At 36.4% G+C, this 19,256-nt stretch overlaps 1 protein-coding gene across 1 annotated transcript in view; it reads left to right on the top strand.

Annotated features, from left to right (window-relative positions):
- SH2D4B (SH2 domain containing 4B) overlaps positions 1-19,256 on the top strand; it is a 68,930-nt gene that overhangs the window by 35,878 nt on the left and 13,796 nt on the right. Inside the window, exon 6 of the mRNA XM_059821440.1 lies at positions 1,249-1,376. Within this exon, the coding sequence (XP_059677423.1) occupies positions 1,249-1,376 (128 nt within the window). The remainder of the gene's footprint in view (positions 1-1,248; positions 1,377-19,256) is intronic.

The raw sequence follows: 19,256 nt of genomic DNA, 5'->3' as shown, positions 1-19,256 counted from the left end.
CAACAACAACAAGGCACAACACACCAAAAACCAACCCACCCAACACCACACAGCACCATGTCCATCAAGCTGCATCCCACAATGCCACATCCACACGCTCCTTGAATACCTCCAGGGAGGGTGACTCTACCACGTCCCTGGGCAGCCTATTCCAATGTTTCACTACTCTCTCGGTAAAGTACTTTTTCCTAATATCTAGCCTGAACCTCCCCTGGCGCAACTTGAGGCCATTTCCTCTTGTCCTGTCACTCGTCACTTGGGAGAAGAGACCAACACCCACCTCTCTGCAACCCCCCTTCAGGTAGTTGTAGAGAGCGATAAGGTCTCCCCTCAGCCTCCTCTTCTCCAGGCTAAACAACCCCAGTTCCCTCAGCCGCTCCTCATAAGACTTGTGTTCCAGACCCCTCACCAGCTTCGTCGCCCTTCTCTGGACACGCTCCAGCACCTCCATGTCTTTCTTGTAGTGAGGGGCCCAAAACTGAACACAGTATTCGAGGTGCGGCCTCACCAGCGCCGAGTACAGAGGCATGATTACCTCCCTGCTCCTGCTGGCCACACCATTTCTGATACAAGCCAGTCATACTTTCATTTGATATAATATACTTTAGTCCTTATTTGGGGAAGCTGCATGGATTTTTCACATATTTTACCTGATTTGCCTCCTACTAGCTAAAATAATCTAAAATGAATAGAAAGCAGTAGAAACAGTAAGGGAGGCTGGCAAGCAGAGAATGCAAAGGGAACGTAAGAGTTTAAACAAAACATTCCCTCTATCATATTCAGTGGTTTAAATATACAACATGTTATTTCTGATCCTGATTTAGAATTTCTTCCCAGTGAAAAGGAGTATACCCTAAGCAAAAAAATAAACCTTGCTTGTCAATGTGTACATTGGAATAAAAATGAGGTGGAAAAGGAAAGCTGACTGAAATGTCCATTGCATCTTTTCTGGTAAATTGTTTTTCAATTTAAGTTCTGTGCTTAAGAAAATGTTTAACGTTCCATTGCAAATGTAAAATCAAATTATTCTGGTTTCCATAAAAACAAAATAAAAATAATTTTAAGAAATTTAAAAAGTGTTAAAATTGTTCAGTGAGCTGTACTGGCCAGCAGTTATACTGACCAATTTGCAGCTGTATGTTTTGTAAATATATAAAAAAGAGATTAGTATTTATCTTGTCCCTTGCTTTCATACACTGCTAATTCTCTGTATGACTCTTTTCTGTAATTACTTGCCTTTCAATGCAGTAACATATGGGAGCGTCCTTCTAGACCCTTTTCCCGAGATGTCATCATTCGCTGGTTCAAGGAAGAGCAGATCCCTCGACGTGCTGGGTTTGAGAGGAACACCAACAGGATTGCTCAATGGTTTCATGGTAATACACTGATCCTTCATTTCTTATATAATAGAGCTGTAAGGAGACGCTCAGGAAATAAATCTTGCCAGCTTTCATCACAAAAAGGAACGTCTACTGACATCGTGAAACCCAGTGCCTGTTAAAACGAGGTTTTTGCATCATTCCTATTATTAGCATATCATTTTCCTGTTTTCTTTTTTCTTATTAAGTAGACTAATTTGTGACTTGTATCACCAAATATTTTTAAGGAATATTTTGGCCAAAATATACTTACTGTAAAATAGCAAGCCAAGCAGGAACAATGAGACAAAGATAGGGTGAGAAGGACTCCAAAATAACCTGGCAAATACCATAGTGATATGGTATGTGGGTGACTGACATTCAAGTTTTTGCTTTTTCTGATTTGCAAGAAGGATTTGAACTCATATTTGTTTAATTCCTGTTGTACTTTCTAAACTGGGGTAGCATTTTTTCTTTCTCACTTTCTTTTGCAAACAAAAATTACTGAAAGATCTTGATTTTTCTCAAAAAGACTTGAGAGTGTATGATTTTAGGCAGTTTTCATGAAATGGGAAAAACAATTCCTGTTCAGATCCATAATTTGCTGTCATATCTGCTGGAGTTCCTAGCATCTCTGAGGCTTTTGCTCTGTATAGCATTTGCTATGCAGCTGAATCTTTGATATCAGATTCACAGGTAAGACACCTTATTTTCCTAGGTATTAGCAATGGTCTTTATATTTGTTATACTTAAACATGAAAAAAAGAATTCTGGCTTAATAGCTGATGTAATTGAGGGACTGGACAGACTTTAAAGTTAAATCTCACTGTTTTTTCATTGCTGCTTTTGGTGAGTCTGATATTTCTTTGTTCAAAGCACTAAGCTGACCCGATCCTATTTTCATGATTCTCTAAACGTAAGATGAAGATGTATGGGCATTCTAAACTGAACCAGGCAAGGAAGATTTCTGAACAATTTTAGTGTTTCATATATTTCAGATTTCTTTTTATGATGCACAAATCCTTATGTTTCAAAAGACATCAGCAAACTGCTATTTTCATTGGCTTAATTAGTCAAAGACACTGAATTCAGTCATGAATATCTTGTAAATGCTACATACCTCCATTTCTTATGAACAATGATGCAGACAGGGTTTTTTGTTTTCTTACAAAAGACATTTGGTGTGGTTTCTTTCTGAGAGACAGATTAAAATTTCATCTGTGGACATTTTTCGAAAGTATTTTCAACCATGATCCTTCTGTGTGGTCCAATGGTAAATGTTTTCCCTGCTTGTGGGAAGTTCGCATTCATATAATTTGACATGAGTAATTATGAACATAATTCATGCCTTAAGTTAAGAAGGCATCTGGGCTTGAGCTAATGCCTGTGCAGTCTTTCTACTAACTTCAGTGGCTTTTGGATTAGTCTGTTAATCACTGCAAGAATTGAGAAATTTGTGATCTTTCTTTAGTTTCTGAGATCATGCCATTCATATCTTAAATAACTGTGACTATCCAATGACATTTGTAGAAGTGAGCAAAGTACCTCGTTTGTCCTCCTCCCACTCAAGGAGCCTGACGAAGATAATTAAGATAGATTCCCAGCACAAAGCTCAGTGGTTTTCTTTGCAGAGGTCCACACAAATGCTGCTTTGGTACCTGTTTGCTGGGTTAGCTGTTTTAGCGTCTGCAGCTCTGGTCAGATTCATTGTAATCCTTAGTGAACAACTCAGTTGTCTTGTAACTCTTCTGGAGTGGTGGAAGCTAAACATCAGGTTGTTACAGATGCAGTAGTCAATGTTTTGTAGTGTTATGTAGTGTCTATGGTACATTTTGTAATGTAGACAAACCTTGAGGAAAAACAAACAAACAAAAAAACCAGAGCAAAATACTAGAAAGTATTTACATACTTTCACTTCTTTTTTCCAGAACCGCTCCCCCCCTTCATTGAATTGGCCTCCAATTTGGGGGCATGGGGAGGTGGGGAGGGGAAGGCATCAAAAAAACTTTTGATCCAGCCAAAAATCTTTTTTCTTTTCTTTATTTACTCCTCACTAAAATAAAGATTGTGACTTCTACTGTATAGGCCTACCTAGGATCTTCTGTGTGTTGTTGTTTTGTATTGTATTCAGGGAACCAGAACATTATAATTTTTTTTTTTGTGTATGAACAAAAATACAGCAGAGTATATCTGACCTGTATAAGAAATTGGCAATACAAATGAAAGCCATTCTGCAAAGCTCAGAATTATGGCTAACCACTTGAGCCAATGGGGCAATAATATAATCATCATTTGGATAGGTGGATGTTTCTGTGGAAAGAACTGCTGCCTAGTATTTAATGTTGCCTAGTGTTGTGATGACAGGTTCTTAAAACCTCAAGCATCTCTCAAAACGGGTATAATCAGGTCCTTTGCATCCTTGAACAACTTCTGTATTTTCTTATATCCTGGTTTTGGACCATAAAATGGGAGGATAATATTCTGCCTCACGTTAAGGGCTTTTTGAATGCAATGCACTAAGAGATCTATTACAGCAGTACTGAAAAAATAGATATTAGTCTGTTACAGAATTACATGTTTTTGCTGAGGTCAGCAGACCCTTGCTTACCTGCTTTGACTGTCAGGTTGTTCAGCTTTTTAGCTAAAGTTAAGCATTAGCTTATTCGCTGTCTTCAAATTTTACTATGGACATATGATATTTTCTAATTATACAGAGATGAAGGTTAGACACAGATGTGTTTGGCTAAAATAACAAAGTCCAAATAATAATGCAAAACTGTCTTTACTCTCATATATTTGGCATATTTCCCACGTTAAGTCATCAAACTGATCTGAATTCTGTTTTAAAATATATATTGTCTAGGGTGTTTTCATGGTATGGGAAACAGGGTAACATATGGCATACTTAGTGTACCTGAAGTTTTCCTTTTGTCTTCGTTTGAAGAATCACCACAAAATAGTTCATTTGAAGTGCAGTGGTAAAACCTGTAGTAAAGAAAAGTCTTTTTCAAATCGGAGCATTTCCTTCCTTATTCACAGAAAGTTATTTCTTCAATGAATATCAGCTTCAACTTCATCCATCTCTATTTGTCTTTGAAATTATCATCAGTTATCTGAACTCCACTAAAAGATGTTTTTAGCTCATTTCAAATAGGCTTTACTGTTTTCTTCATTAAAAAAATTAACATGTTAAAGATACAAACTGTAATGTTCAGCTGAATTTTGGATGTAAATTCTATTAGTTTTGCTATGATTGAGTAATAGATCCCTGCCAAAAACTTGATCATTTACCCCTTCAATATAGGATGATTTTTTTTAAGTTTGTAAAGAAAAAAATGTTATTCTTAAATATCTATTTTAAAATGTTATTTATGACTTAAAACCCTATTCAATCCCTTCAGAGACCATAAAATTAGATGATCTTTACTTCATTTGCATTGGGAAGCAATGAAGCTTTTTAAGTGGCTTATGCTCGCTTAGTGGCCACAGTGCAATGACGCTCAGTTCTCAAACTGCTAAAATACAGGAGAATCAGAGCAAGCACAAAACCCAGCTGTTTCTTTTGTATTATTTAATAGTTGCCTTAGGTTTGAGTTAAAAGAATTATGCCTTCAATTTTTTGACTGTGAAAACTAAGAAATTGGTCTAAATTTAGTTAAAGGTAAATTCTGATCTTTTTGATAACGAGGATTATTAACTATAATCATATTCTGATTATTTACCTTCTAATTGATGAATGAGGGCAGATGAATCTAACTTACAAGGGCATCCTAATGTTGTATCAAGATGTATGAAACTTTTCTGTAAATCTGAATTCAGAATATTCTTTGCCAAGACCTCAGTTGCTGGTACACTGAAACCTGGGAAGTAATTTGGTGTTTAGGATGGGAGATCTGTCTCTCAAAAGGGCTAGAAAGGGAGACACACTCGTTGTTTTGGCCTAGTTTAGCTTTGAACTGGAATTTTCTTTTCAAACCTCTGTGTGACCCATGCCAACTAAAGGGAAAGTTACCAGCCTTCCCTTGTTGAAGCATTTTGCCAAACTCTATCACAGACATTAGCAAACTGTAGTTTTCAGTTTACTGAAGGCATAAGACACTGGGAATAGAATTCCATATGGCAACAAAACTAGAGGCCTCTTCCTCCCATAAGTATTTAACAAAGGGATGCTGGTGGCTGAAACAGATATTTCCATTTGTTTGCTCTGTCTTTCATTTGTCCTTTAACATTCCTCTTTTGCTTGAAATCTGTTTCAACATTTTTTTTCTGTGCCCACTGGTTTGTCAGCTGTTACTTTTGATATTTTTGATATTTTTTTAACTTCAGATGTTAGACTTTTCGCTCTCACATACTCTGTTCTGCATTTGGTTATTTCTATTCAGAACATACAATGACAACAACAGCAGCAACAGTGTTGCTGTTTGCAGGGGGGCTGATGTCTAAATTTTTCCCGAGCTTTAGTTGAGACCAATGTTTTATGATTGTTGATGTTATTTATCCATGATGTAGAAGGGATGTATCAGATATACAGCGAGCATAATATGGTATGACAAAACGAGGAATTTATTCATTGCCTGTCTGTAAGGTGGCTGTATGCATATTTGCTAAGCACCTACTGTAGCACTATCAGATCTCTGCTTGCCTTCAGGTTGAAAGGAAAGTTCAGAGGCTGATACCACAGATCTGGAAACATGAGGTAGTTGCCCTAAAGGTTGTACCTTTAAAATGTAATTGCAGTAGCGTGGTTCCTATTGTGGAGAACTATTTTATCAAGGGAAGTCAGGGTGGCAGCGCAGTTACTGGCTAAGGGAGTGGCAACCTGTGAAGAAGCTGACCAGAGCAAGTTGAAGGATAGTTTGAAAAATGCTAAGAGAAGCAGAAGCTGAGTAATCCCTGAGGTCAGGGGAGCCAGGGAAGACAATTTTCAGTTTAACAGGATCATGTTGCAAATGTTTATAGAGCAAGGTTTAATTTCAGATGGCTAATATTGTTTTCAGGAAGAAACTTGTTTTCAAGAGGAAAATCTAGCAGACCTAAATAGTGACAATGGTTCTGCAGATCAGATGTTCTCAGTAAAGGATTCAAGACTTAATATTTCTGAAAGTCTACTAATTTTGAGTCCTTGAGTAGCAGTGGCAACACTGGACATGTTGGTATAGCTGAACTGTGGGAAATATAAAATATAGCTTGTATTGTAGCATTTCCTACAGGACTCAGAAATGGCAGTGGTTTGGTTTGAAAATCATCTAACAGTGAATACAGTTTGCTGCTTTGAACATAAAAGCACACTTTTTCTTCTGCTCTTGAAGAAGAACCTTCCAATCATTCAATAAATGCATGTTAGGAAGATGTAAAGCAAGTGTTGCAAATCCAGCAGAAGGGCAGCCTCTTGATATTAATGATCTATTTTCTAATTCAATGCTTTATCATTATCTAGCTTTTACTTCTATTTGAGATAGTGCACAGATAGATTCTCTGCTTAAGTAAACTGAGCCCCAGGGGTCTGGGATTTTTTTTTCTCTTCTAGAATTGTTGTTGATGTTGTTGATACAAGATCTTGTTAAAAATCTCCTGAATTCATTGAGAACTTTTCCACTGTCTTCCACAGGCCTTGAAAGACACACCCGAAAAATATCTATATGCAGTGCTTGGTATCTAAAACATCCTGTGATTGGGAAACATCTGGAATGGAATCAGAGAATTCCTGACTCAAATGATAAAAACAGCTAAAATACAAGTTGTCAATTACAATGTACCCATTATCTTGCACACATTTGCAGGACAGCTCTGGGTCTCTAATTTATGCAAGTAAATGAAGAGGAAGTGTGAGAATAAAAAAGAGTTACAGAATATCAAAATTTATTTTGAACAATTGTCTGGGAAAGATTAAAAAAAGACTTTTGAGATGATAGATGTAGAAGATACTATGTCTTACTCTCTTTACAAAAAAAAGGCAGACTTCTCTGTTTTCTACTGGGCCAGCCTGTTCTCAAAGAGAGAGGGCTGACACAGTTGTGATCAGCAGTTCAAATATCTGTAGACTTTGTGGCTTGTGACTGCTGCAGGGATATACCCAGGTCAACACAGGCTGATAGCTATTGCCACCTGGTTGATTTTGTGTAAAACAAGTAATGCCACAGTCATTTAGTATTAATCATCATTCCTAATCTGTGTGGATTCCTCCAGAAATGTTGTTAGGAATGAGTGTTACCTTTGCTGAGAATCTTGGCAGGAAGAACGGATATGAAACAAGTTTAGACACCAACTTATGCTCACATCACATAACCCTACATTAGAAAATGAGTTGAGGCATACTGTTAGGCCTGAGTGGGGAGGCATGCACTGCTGTCACCCCTATTGTCCCTATTCTCTGGTTAAACAGAGCACATCAGATTCCAAGGCTGCTTAGTCCTGTGCTTTTCATCACTGCTGAATTCAGACACAGAGATGAAGGATATCCATATCACAATGGTTACACAGGATGAATGAGAGCCCTCTGTTGTAAACACTGAATGAGACAAGTCAGGCTGGAAAATCTGTGTCTAGCATTTGAAGGATTGATGATAGGCTCACTCTGGTTTTGCACCGTGACTTTTAAATAGTAATAACACTGTAATTTTACTTTACTTTGAAATAATTATAAAGCAGTAATGTTTATAACCTACACATACAGGTTTTATTGGGGCGTGATACACGAAACAATTTGTCCTTGGAGTTTTATATATGTTCTCTATATGGGTGGATTTACACATAGTTATTGGAGCCATGATCATCTGTTTACTTGCTGTGAGATGGAACACTATTTTTTATATTTCCAGAACATATCCTTATCAAACATCTACTGTATGTTCTGATAGTATTTTTCAAAGATAGTACAGTATTTGGAGTTAAGTGTTTAGATCCTATGGTAAATTCTAGTACTTGATTATGGATGTTTCAGGTCAGGTCAGACCCCTAACATACGACAAAACCCAAATACTTCATCAGCTCTAATTCAGTTCTCAGCTTCTTCCTTAAGAAATGAGAGGTGTTTTGCTGTTTTCTGAGAAATAAGATGATCCTTCATATACTAAGTCATTCCACTTAGGTCATAATGATTGTTTCAGTCTGTCAGTTCTTCTGAAGGCTTTGGAGTTGTTTTTCTAGTGCCATTACAGTTCCAAAGTGTCTCCACAGACAGGTTATTAGCAAACAAAATAAATGTTTTAGACTCATGGCTCCCCTTGGAAGGGAGCAAAGTATCAGAGTGAAGTAATGTGAGCTGTAAAATGCTGCAAGGAGAAAGGAAGCACAAAAGAACAGCAGGGAAATTGTAGAATGAGGCAATTGAATAATTAATATAAATAAGCTAATTGCTAATGTGAAATGAGCTTTCTTATTCTTTTACAATACACTGTCCTTCTTGATTGCTTTTTAACTGGAAGCTATGTTCTAAAGATTAGGCATGTTCTAAAGATAGAAGGCAGCAATTTTTCTGAACAGGTATTGTAGACACTAAAAATGAGAGATAATAAAAAGCATGTGACCACAAAAGGGAAACAAGTTTGATGAAGTGTTAATGGTTTCATGGATACAAACAGGTCAGGTGCAGTGCCCATACAGTGCACTGCTAGTCAAAGATTTTAAAAAAAAAAGGAAGGGAAAAAAAAAAAAAAAAGAGTCCTTTCAAGTTCAAGTTTGTGCCAGACAACTCTTTCTATCTGTGAAGAATATGCACCATCTTTTTCATAGGGTTTACTTCCGGGTGAATTTACTAATCTCTTAATGAAAAAATATTTTGCTATTGAATATCAAATTGCTTTACATTCTGAAGATTTCTTGCCCCCTTTATTTAAAACACTTTAAGATTTTCTTCTCCATGTGCTGCTATTAGAGCATGACATAGTGAGCAATTATAATTTCATTTAGCAAGCCATCGTGGTAGCTTAATGTATTTACCTGTAATTTTACATTACAGTTCTGTGTTTTGTCTCCTTATTGAACTGGACTGCGTGTGAGTACATTTCTCTTTTACTGCAGCTCCTTCAGTCAGGCTTTCTTTATCACATTACATAAAACAAAAAGGAGAGGTGTTCCTGAACGGAAAGCTCTGCTGTTAGTGTTTGGAAATGTAGAATCATTTATAAAAACCAAGTGATATAAAAGCATGAGTTATTTGGAAGAAATCACATATAAAGACATAAAACTGACCTATTTTAAAGAAGATACGGAATGTTAGATTCAAGTAAAAAGCCCTGACATCTACAAAGGTTGTTTATGCTAAGACTGGAACAAATTATGATGACTGTTTATGGTGACCAAAGTGAATGCAGAAGGCCTGGTTCATCTGTCCAGTGGCCTGAACCTGAGCTATGGTTCACTTTTCCATATGTTGTAGTCTGTTCCTTACATGCTGGATCATGCTTTCTCCTTTCAGTGTCAATTGTATATGTGTTAATTGGTTGGTTAGTTTATCCATGCACAAGATGCACTTAGATGTCAGTCGCTACCAGCACAAGACATTCAGCTCATACTGCTTATCTTTAAATGCTGTATCTGGATGTTTCCTGATCACCCCCTCTAGCATACCACAGGTGTCCTTTGTAGAATCTTGTTAGTCTTGGATGAATTGCTGATATCCTGCTTATTGTTAGTCCATATCTAACTGTTTATCAGCCATGCCTCCAGCTCTTGTTCCTTTGCCTGCACACTTACAATAACATGCTTTCTATTTTACAGGCTTCCATATATTTTCTTCAGCTTATGCTAGACTAAGTTATACTTATTATTTTATCTGCAGTATTTTCTGTTTAAAGCACAGTAAATACTTACAGACCCAAGGTCAGAAAATTTTACTGGTTTCCCAGCAGATAGCCTTCTTACTGGTCCTTCTGCCTTGCTACACAAAGTATTGAAACCGCAGTCCTATTGATCCAGCCTCAAGGCAAAAGATTAGAAGTTATTAGTTTGACAGCTCCTTTGAAATAATGCTATTTTCCTGCTAAGCAAACACAGCTGTCTCAAACAGGGTATCAGCAGGTATTGTGTGTAGTCATGCAGGGGGGAAAAGCATGCAACTGCGCAAAATTATGTTGCTGGTTTAGCTTAACTCCAGTTCACCCAGTTAGGAGCAGATTGTGACACTTAGACTGCTTTCACCACAGGAGATAAACAGTAGGAGATGATACGAAGACAAAGGGAAGAGATTTCTGCAACTCTGTAGGCAACTAACCTGTATGTGCAATTTCACCATGTGATGCTGGCATGGAGGCAGAATGAGGTGGAGTGTGGGAAACACAAATTTGCCCTTCCACTGCAAAAGTTAAGGAAATGACAGCTCCCTTTCTTCCCTCCTGGCTTTCAGAAAGGTCAGATCTTCCCTCTTCTAGCCTTTCAGTGAGTGGGACTGTCAAATCACAAACTCATGAATCTTTTTAAGAGGTAAAACTCCAAAAGAGATATGCAGATTAGCATGCTGATTAGCATTGGCTCTGACTGGATCATACCCTACCTCTCTAGCTGAGATTAGCATCTGTAATGTAATACACAATAGTTCTTAATCCGTGATAGGAAGGACTCAGATCTAAATTATATATAATTCCATGGAACATTCTGCCACTGCTATTACCACTGCTTCTCACAATTAAACACAGCATGGATCTTTCATGAGTGCATGTGGCTATCGTAAATTCATTCCAGCATGCTTAATAAAAAGTGATACTTGAAGTGAGCTGCAAACATTTATAGATATTTCAATCCAAGATGCAAGAAAGTAACAGTCCATTAGTCATGGGACAAAGCTCCCTCTCCTATTTTCTCTCTTAATCATGCCACTGTTTACAGGGTGGGGATGGAAGCTTTGAGACCTAAGATGGTGGTAGCAACAAACGATTTTGCAGACTTGCTGTCTGTGTCCAGATCCTCTTATCATGCAAACTGGAATAGTTCCACTGATGAAATTTAGCATGAATGAAAGACTCTTAATTCCAGACTTTGTATTAGTAATGAAGTAAAAAATTCTGTTTGCTTCTGTTTGTAACTTTTTTAGAACCTCAGATATAGTTAGTCCTTCCGTTGAAGCCGTTTCTGCTTACTAAGTAGTGGCTTCAAAAACCTAATTCAGATTATCCTGCTGTGAGTATGAGCCTGGCTGCTAGCTCACTTACCTCAATTCCAGTGCTGGCAGGAAATGAGGCTATTTAGTGGCTGGTTTTTAGTGGCTTAACCGAGAACTGGGTCAAACCCCAGAGGATGTCCAGAACTGGATCATTGTAAGAGCTGCGCATGGTTATTTTACTGCCGCTCATTAGGCATGAAGTTTTTACTATCTCAATGTTATTCTCATTTGACTTTCAACAGTGCTTCAGCGTCTGGTTCACTTTATTGAGTGATTAAAGGTAACTTTTTACCCTGAGGAACAGTACACTAAATCAATATGCAAGAATGTTGCAAGCAGCTAGAAAGCACTGTAATTAACAAAGTTAGCTTAAAGTTCCCGAATCTAACCAAGTGTGTGAGAAGAAAAATTAGTTATGAATTTTATCCCTAGATCTATTTTTCTTTGAGCTGGATAGAGAAGTATAGTTTCTTAAGTACTTACAGAAAATACCACAATCAAACTGCTTTGTAGATATCTATCTGTAACTGCCATTTTAATTTGAATATGGGAAAATACTCCAGATATAGCATGATTTAAATTTGTATCCCTTTTACCAATAAAAGTTCTAACAATTACGTGATTAAAAGACATGTAGAAATATTTCTTCTAAGCTCAGTGATGTCATCTGGAAGGTTCTCACAGATGTAAATAGATTTCAGATTTGACTGCTAATGTACCTATAAAATGTATGCATTCTTAAACCTTACACAACTGGAATCTATTTGAGGCAAAAACATTTTCCTTCACCTATGAAAAAAAGCATGAAAAGCAAAGAACACAGTCTATTTTTCTGCTTAGTTATCTGTTGTAATACCAGCTGTAAAATTTGAATTCCAGAGCTCCATGTTAACTGTGATTTTATTTTTCTTCTTCTATTGAGTGAGCTCTGCTGACACTGTGATTTACTATTACAGTTGTCATTTAGGCTTATGGAAAAAGTATCATGACAGCTTCTTCAATACCTATGAGATTATAGTGTTCTAGGTAAGCTGTGAGATATATGTGTTTTTGAAGACCATCATGGGCATGTGCATGTATTTGTACACATGTAAAGTTTTCCTATTTTTTGGATCTATTAATGTCAATATAAAAAGGAGAAGGATTGATTGTTGTGGGATGTATTTTTGTTAATAACCAAGGGGAGTTTTAATATTTAAAAACAAATTGGGAATGCATTCAACTGCTTTTCGTGTCTAATTCACAATCAAGAATGTTATCATTAAAGCCTCCTGAAAAGTTTTTATACCTTATAGTCACAAATTGTTGTGGTGATTGCAGAGCCAATTGAGCTAGATAATTGCCAGTATCCGCTGATATCTACTTAATGCATTCATGATAGTGTGTCAGATCGGCTATAAACTGTGGGCCAAATTTATAACAATAGTCTAGGTTCTTCCTGAAATTGATAGTTTCATGCCAGGAGTATACAGCAACCCTCAGCTATGCCATAAGGTACAAGGAAGCATACCATGGGAAGAGAGAAGCTGGAGCTTACTGCAACCTAGTGACAATGCCAGTCAGGTCCCTACCCACCTGAATGAGCCTTGGACTGCCGTTCTAGGGCTGACGTAAAATGGACCCCAAATTCAAAAAGTCAACTCTTGTTGCTGATGGAGCTGGAGGTAGAACTAGAGGTTTATTGAGTCTTGTTGGATGCAATGAAGAATCAAAATCTAACTTCCATATACTGAGATAAAAAGCAAATTAAAATTAAAATAGCATAGGTACATCAATACAAATCAGTATCAATATAAAAAGGCCAGTGAAAAACATTAGCAACTCTAGCAAATTAGCAGCTTGTCAGAGACTGTAATGCAATATTTTGTTTACTACCATGTAACTCAATTAACTTCTAGACATTTCAGTGTCCATTCATTGGGCAAATGCTCTTAGAGTGAGACCACTAAATTAATTAAGTTGTATTCATAATGCATTCCCAGTGTACTGAATGACAAATCAATACTAGCATGAAATAGAGCCATTTAAACTAGCAATATAACAGGGAGACTACCAAAGAAGGCTCTGAACATTCCTAATGCTCAAAACCATGATCAACCTACGTATCACCTCTCTGTTGTTAGCCAGTAGAATTACAAAACCTTTCCCACACAGCCCTGCATTTTGTATTACACTATTCAAGATGTTTGTTCACAGAAATACTACGTTTGCATAAAACTTACCAAGTATGGATGATATGAAGAGATTTAGTTTTCCATTTACATACAAGCAGATTTTGAGTATCTAATAGTCCTTACTCATGTCAAAATCTTACTTCTCTCTTTCACAGTAGTAATTGTGAGGTTTGTTTGGTTTAGGTAGAACTGTAAATTTAATTACCTTTATGGAAAGTAATTTAAGTATTTATTCAGTATTATTTCTGCTGCAGAGATGCATCATATAGAAAACTATTTGGATGCATCAGTGACATCTGCTAGTCTAAAGCCAATCTTTCTTGTTACACCACTAGCATGACCGTTGTTCTTCAGATGTTCTTAAAATGTGCTTTCATTCAGTACATCTCATTTATTTTTTTAAGTTTTATTCTAAATGGGTTTAGGGTATATTTCCTGTTTGCCTGAAGCTGTAACCTGTATTTTTGGTTGCTTTATTGCACCCAAATAAAACATGTCAACCCTTTAATAAAGACAGTAAGTTCAGTTTCTAAGCCCAAATTTGAAGTGTTGGGCTTTATTTTAATTCACCAGAACTGTGAAAAACGTAAGTATGTATTGAAGGTATTAAATGTACTTTGTTTTTGTAATGAAGAAATTATACTGCTTTTATACGAGACGTATTGACGAGCTTTATGGCAATGTGGAAAAGGAAAGAATGTCTGAGAATGACTCTTTTTTGTTTTCTTCTTTTTTTTCCTAGGGATGAGCTTGAGAAAGTGGCACTGCTGATTTTCTCTGAGTTTTAACCATTAAAAATTGCAGGCTTTTTATAATTTAGCTCATGACTGAATGCACTCTTTTTTCCTCCTGGGTTTTTTGTATGGTTGTTGGAGATGCTCTGATAAAGGCAGGAGTACCCATAAAATGTGGTGATATAGATAGGGCTGCTTTTCTTTTTTTTGTCTTTTTATAGTCAATCTCTGCATCGTGCAGCCTCCACTGCAATTAACTCATGATTTAAGAATCTTCTTCTTGTTCATTTAGCTACTTCTCACTTGGCTTGACGAAATTTGCTAGTAGGTTCCTAGTATCTAAGTAATTTGTTCCTTTTCTTCATTTAGTAAATCCAGTGGCTATGTTTCATAGGTATTTACAGCTATGGCAACAGTGGCACAGGAAAACTGCACTAGGACTTAATGTTGGTGTCTTACTTATTCCTTTTGGTATGAAATCATAGCATATTACAATGGTCAGTATTTTATTACTATTATTATTAGAAAGCTTTTTGGCAGTTGGTTGTCTCAGTCCAGTCTGTGTGGACAAGACGCTGATTTTTCAATTTCTCTCTATTTTCTGTACTCAATTGCATGATGGAAAAATGGGTATAATGGGTCACAAAACCACCCCAGAATAAATGACTGCAGAACATACAAGGCAAAAGCAAATCAGTCCCTAACTGTTTTGCCAGAGTTTATGTTGATTTATTGTATCATTTACCCAATATAATGTCATAGTCACAGCCTAGACATTAAGAATTTCATGGGCACTGAATTAAATGCCCTGTTTTCCTCTAGAAATGGTATATTCATGCTAGAGCATGCAAATGGTGGGGTAACCACAGTGAGCTTTTTTAATGAACATGTATTATTGCTCTCTGTTCTATACATCCTTAAATGTGGCCATGTTTTTAGAAGAGGGGCTGGTTACACAAAGGATTCAGCCTGCATTTGCAAACATAAATGATTGATTGTCTAAGCATCTATGTAGTCAAAATTCAGAAGCATCAAAAATGATTTACATATCAATACTGTAAGACTGTAAGTGAAACCATATATAATTGGTTTTACCATATTGTGTTTTTCTTATGTCAAAATTATTTGAAGACAGAAAGAAGCATCTTACTCCTTAAGAAGCATCAATATATTAAAAAGTGTAGTACAGAAGCAGAACCTGGTGCTAAAATAAGTATGTTGTATATTTTTAGCATTTGATTTTTTTAAATAGTGCTTATGGAATTACACGTTTTGTAAAGTATTCGACACTCAGTTGGTAATACTTATTTCGGAGCTGGTAAAATATGTATGCTATTTTAAAGGATTGCATAGTTTATTCTTCTAGGTAGAAGTTTTGTGCTTGACTTGTACTTCTTGTTGAGATTAAACGCCTGTTGATTTGCAAGTACAAGTATTTCTTCTGGCACTGGTTTTCAAAGAAAATCTTGGTGGTTAAATGTACATATATACTTGAGTGAAGGGAGAAGTGGCAAGCTGATAAAAATCCAGTTTGTGCCAAAAATGTGAGGAGCCATCTGAAGAAAGACAAAACCAGTAATATAAAATGACAGAAATTCTACTATGCAACTTAATCACTCTGGAGATGTTTTCTGACATTTTCATGCAAAGCATAATGAGGAAAAGACATTTTTTCTGAGATAATAACACACTGTTAAAAATAGGGCACAAATGTTTTTGGTTACTAGTTGTTTTCACACTTAAAAAAAGAGCTGTGAACTGAAGCCTCACTTTGGTGGTTTGTTTTACGTATTGCTCTGAACATATGAAGAAATACTTTCGTGGAGTATTCAATCCCCTTAATAAGTCCGATTTAGGATATCCTTGATTTATATTCGGTGCTGAGTGTTTTGGTGTTAGTGGTGTTTTTTTGTGATGACTCTCCTGTTCTGGAAATACTATAAAAGTCTTTGAAGCAATTTTGTCAGGTTTGAAACAAACCCCTTTCCTTTTGAATGGGAAACTTTTGCTTTGAAATTTTGGTTAATTTATAATTTTAAAAGACAAAAATATTTAAAATATTACAGAAATGAAACCTTTCCTCTGACTAGATCCAAAATTTATATGGATCATAAATTTGAAATTTTTTTCTACCAGTTAAATTTTACATCTGTTAGGTGAAGGGATGCCCACTTTTTGTCTGTTCTAACAACTGTAATTGTTGAAGTCACATTCTAAAAGAAGAACTTAAACTGAATAGCTGGGTTCTGCAGTAGTAAGCCTGGTGTCATTTATAAACACTATCTTTGCTATAAGTCATGGAAATAGGACTGAAGTATGATTGCATAAAGTCTTAGAGACACTTTTTCACTCTTTGAATGATGAGACATGTTTTTTTCAAAACGCTCTCCGAGACTGACAGTAGTTTTAACACTTGCAATTTTTCATACTCATCTTCCACTTGCAGAAAGTGGGAAATGGTAACATTTACATGCACTAAGTGAGCAGGTGTGTAGAGTTTTAAGTTCAAATGCAGTTTGCATGGCAAATCAGAGAACTTGCACTCAATTCTAATTCTAATGCCTTCAGCATTTAAAGTGTCCAGTGACTGGTGATTTTGAATTGCAAATAATTTCTACTTTTATATGAATATTTCTTTAAGTTCTTTTTTAAAGGAGCCTTTGATTCAAGAAAGAATTCCCCCCAACCTCACAAACTTTTCTCAGTTTCTGTGTGTTTAGAACTGTGCCTCCCAACTCTCCTTCAGCAACTATCCATCAGCCATTAAGGGGCTCTTTGAAACCATGTCTCTGCAGGAATGTCATCCCAGCCAAGGCTATTTAATAGTAGTGCTATTCTGTGCACTATTCTTGTCTTTGGTCCCTGTGTTCCCCCTTGAGTGTAATCTGGCAGTGTTGCCTCAGAATGGGTTGTACAAAGCCAGGAAGGGTCTACAAAGAGACTGCCTTTAACTAATTCTTCTACTTTGCTTTTTTATGGAAATCTAAAGCAAACAAAAATCTCACTGTGGGCTATATTTTGTTTTGTGCAGTTGGTTTGGTAAAAGCTCAGTCTTCCATGTTTTTTCATGTCCATGCTGCCCTCAGAAGTATTCAGGAGGAACAAGGACTTACGATGGCTGGAGTTATGAGAACATAAATAGATGCCAGGAGGGCTTTTGCTCTCTCATCCTCTCTTCTCACAGATCAGCTTTCTCATCTTTTTCCTTGATTTAGATCTCATTTGCATACCAGAAGATTTTCTCTCCCATTTTCAAATTCAGCAAAATTTGAGGATTTAAATGGGAAGTAACAAGGTGAGTAATGTAAAAAAGTGAAATAGTTAAGAATCGCTTGCAAAAGATGCCCACAAGCTAGAATTTCCCTTTCTTTTTCCTCTGTTGCTTGCAAGACCAAGACTGAATGAATGCAAATATTTTGTCTGCCTGGAGAAAGGATGGTGAATACTGGCCACTAACCTTCTGAAAAATTGCCACGCTTTTCAATTTTCACACAAAACACAGCATCAGTGGCTGCTGTACCAGAACAGATGTGTTTCTCTTTGCTGGACCAGGATCAGAGCTTAAATCAGCTTCTTTGCTCTACAGTGTTTTTATATTACACCACTGTACTACTTCTAGCCCTGTCAGGCTGCTCTAGTGAGGTATTTTTGTGTGCTTTACTGATTAAGCAAATTTTAATCTTTCAGAAGATAGAGTAATGTCTTAATATCTACTTTGCATATATCACATCATGCACCTATCACAAAAGTTTATTGATAGTCTGTATAGTTGGAATTCTCTTTCACACGTAATAGAAATAAAAATTCAATCCCATCTGTATTGTAAGGAGATGAATGCATTCTACAGGAATAATATTTGTAACAAAGTTCCCCATTTGGATTAGTGTACTGATATTTTCACAAAGCATGTTTGTTTCTTATTTGGAGTTTGCAGACATCCTCATGAATACGCTTATTTTCCATGCTATTTGCAGGAAATATCAACTATCTATAACAGCGTCTAGAATACTTATATAGGCCCAGAAGTATTTACCGATTTTAAAAAAAACCAAACAACACTTTCTTATTTTCCAGTCATCCTATCAGCAAAGAAAAATCTGTAACTATCAAGAATATTTGTACTGTTTATGTAAGGCATCCTATTTAGGTGCTTGGAACCTCCCTGTTGTAGAACTTCCATTGACTTTACCTGAACATAGAGGCTTCCAACTTTAGTCAGTGAAAACAATACAAAATTAAATATTCTTGCCCCTAAATTTCTGTCAATTTACTGATCATACCTGGTAAACTACCCACAGAGAATGTAGTTTGAGAAGCCACTGAAAATGGAATGGTTAACTATTTCATTTTTTTAATAAGCTTCTTTTCAGAAGCCGATTAGAGGAGAAGAGAAAACTCACAAAAATTAAAGGGTAATAGCAGAGGTTTAATGCAAGGATTTCGGGTCAGAAAAGCCCATCTCTAAAGAAAAAAATCAAGAAATGTGTATGTGAGATAAAAGGTTAAAGGTCTTTTGTGCTACCTTTTCTCCTCTGATAGGTGACAATTAATAATGTACAAAGAGAAGAGAGAGTCTGAAATCTCTGTTTTCCTCCTGGCTAATGCATTCTATAGGCTGATCTGAAAGGAAGGAAAGAAAGAAACCAACACTATGCTTTGAGGAGACATTAACAGAAAAATTTATAGCTCTATTATACCAGTGGTCTATTCAGGCAAGTAATGCAAATGCCTATCTCTTCTATGTGCTGCACTGCTTGTTAGTGAATATGGTGTAAATATTTTGACAGTGAGTATAAAGGGTTTTTACAATATGTAATAGTTTGGATATAGAATGAACTTTAAAGGAGACAATTAAGGGGTACATTTTCTGTAGAGTGCATAGGGAATTAACTGT

This window comes from Gavia stellata, chromosome 9 (genome assembly GCF_030936135.1).
Source record: "Gavia stellata isolate bGavSte3 chromosome 9, bGavSte3.hap2, whole genome shotgun sequence".
Taxonomy (NCBI): domain Eukaryota; kingdom Metazoa; phylum Chordata; class Aves; order Gaviiformes; family Gaviidae; genus Gavia; species Gavia stellata.
This window is presented reverse-complemented; position numbering and strand designations above follow the sequence as displayed.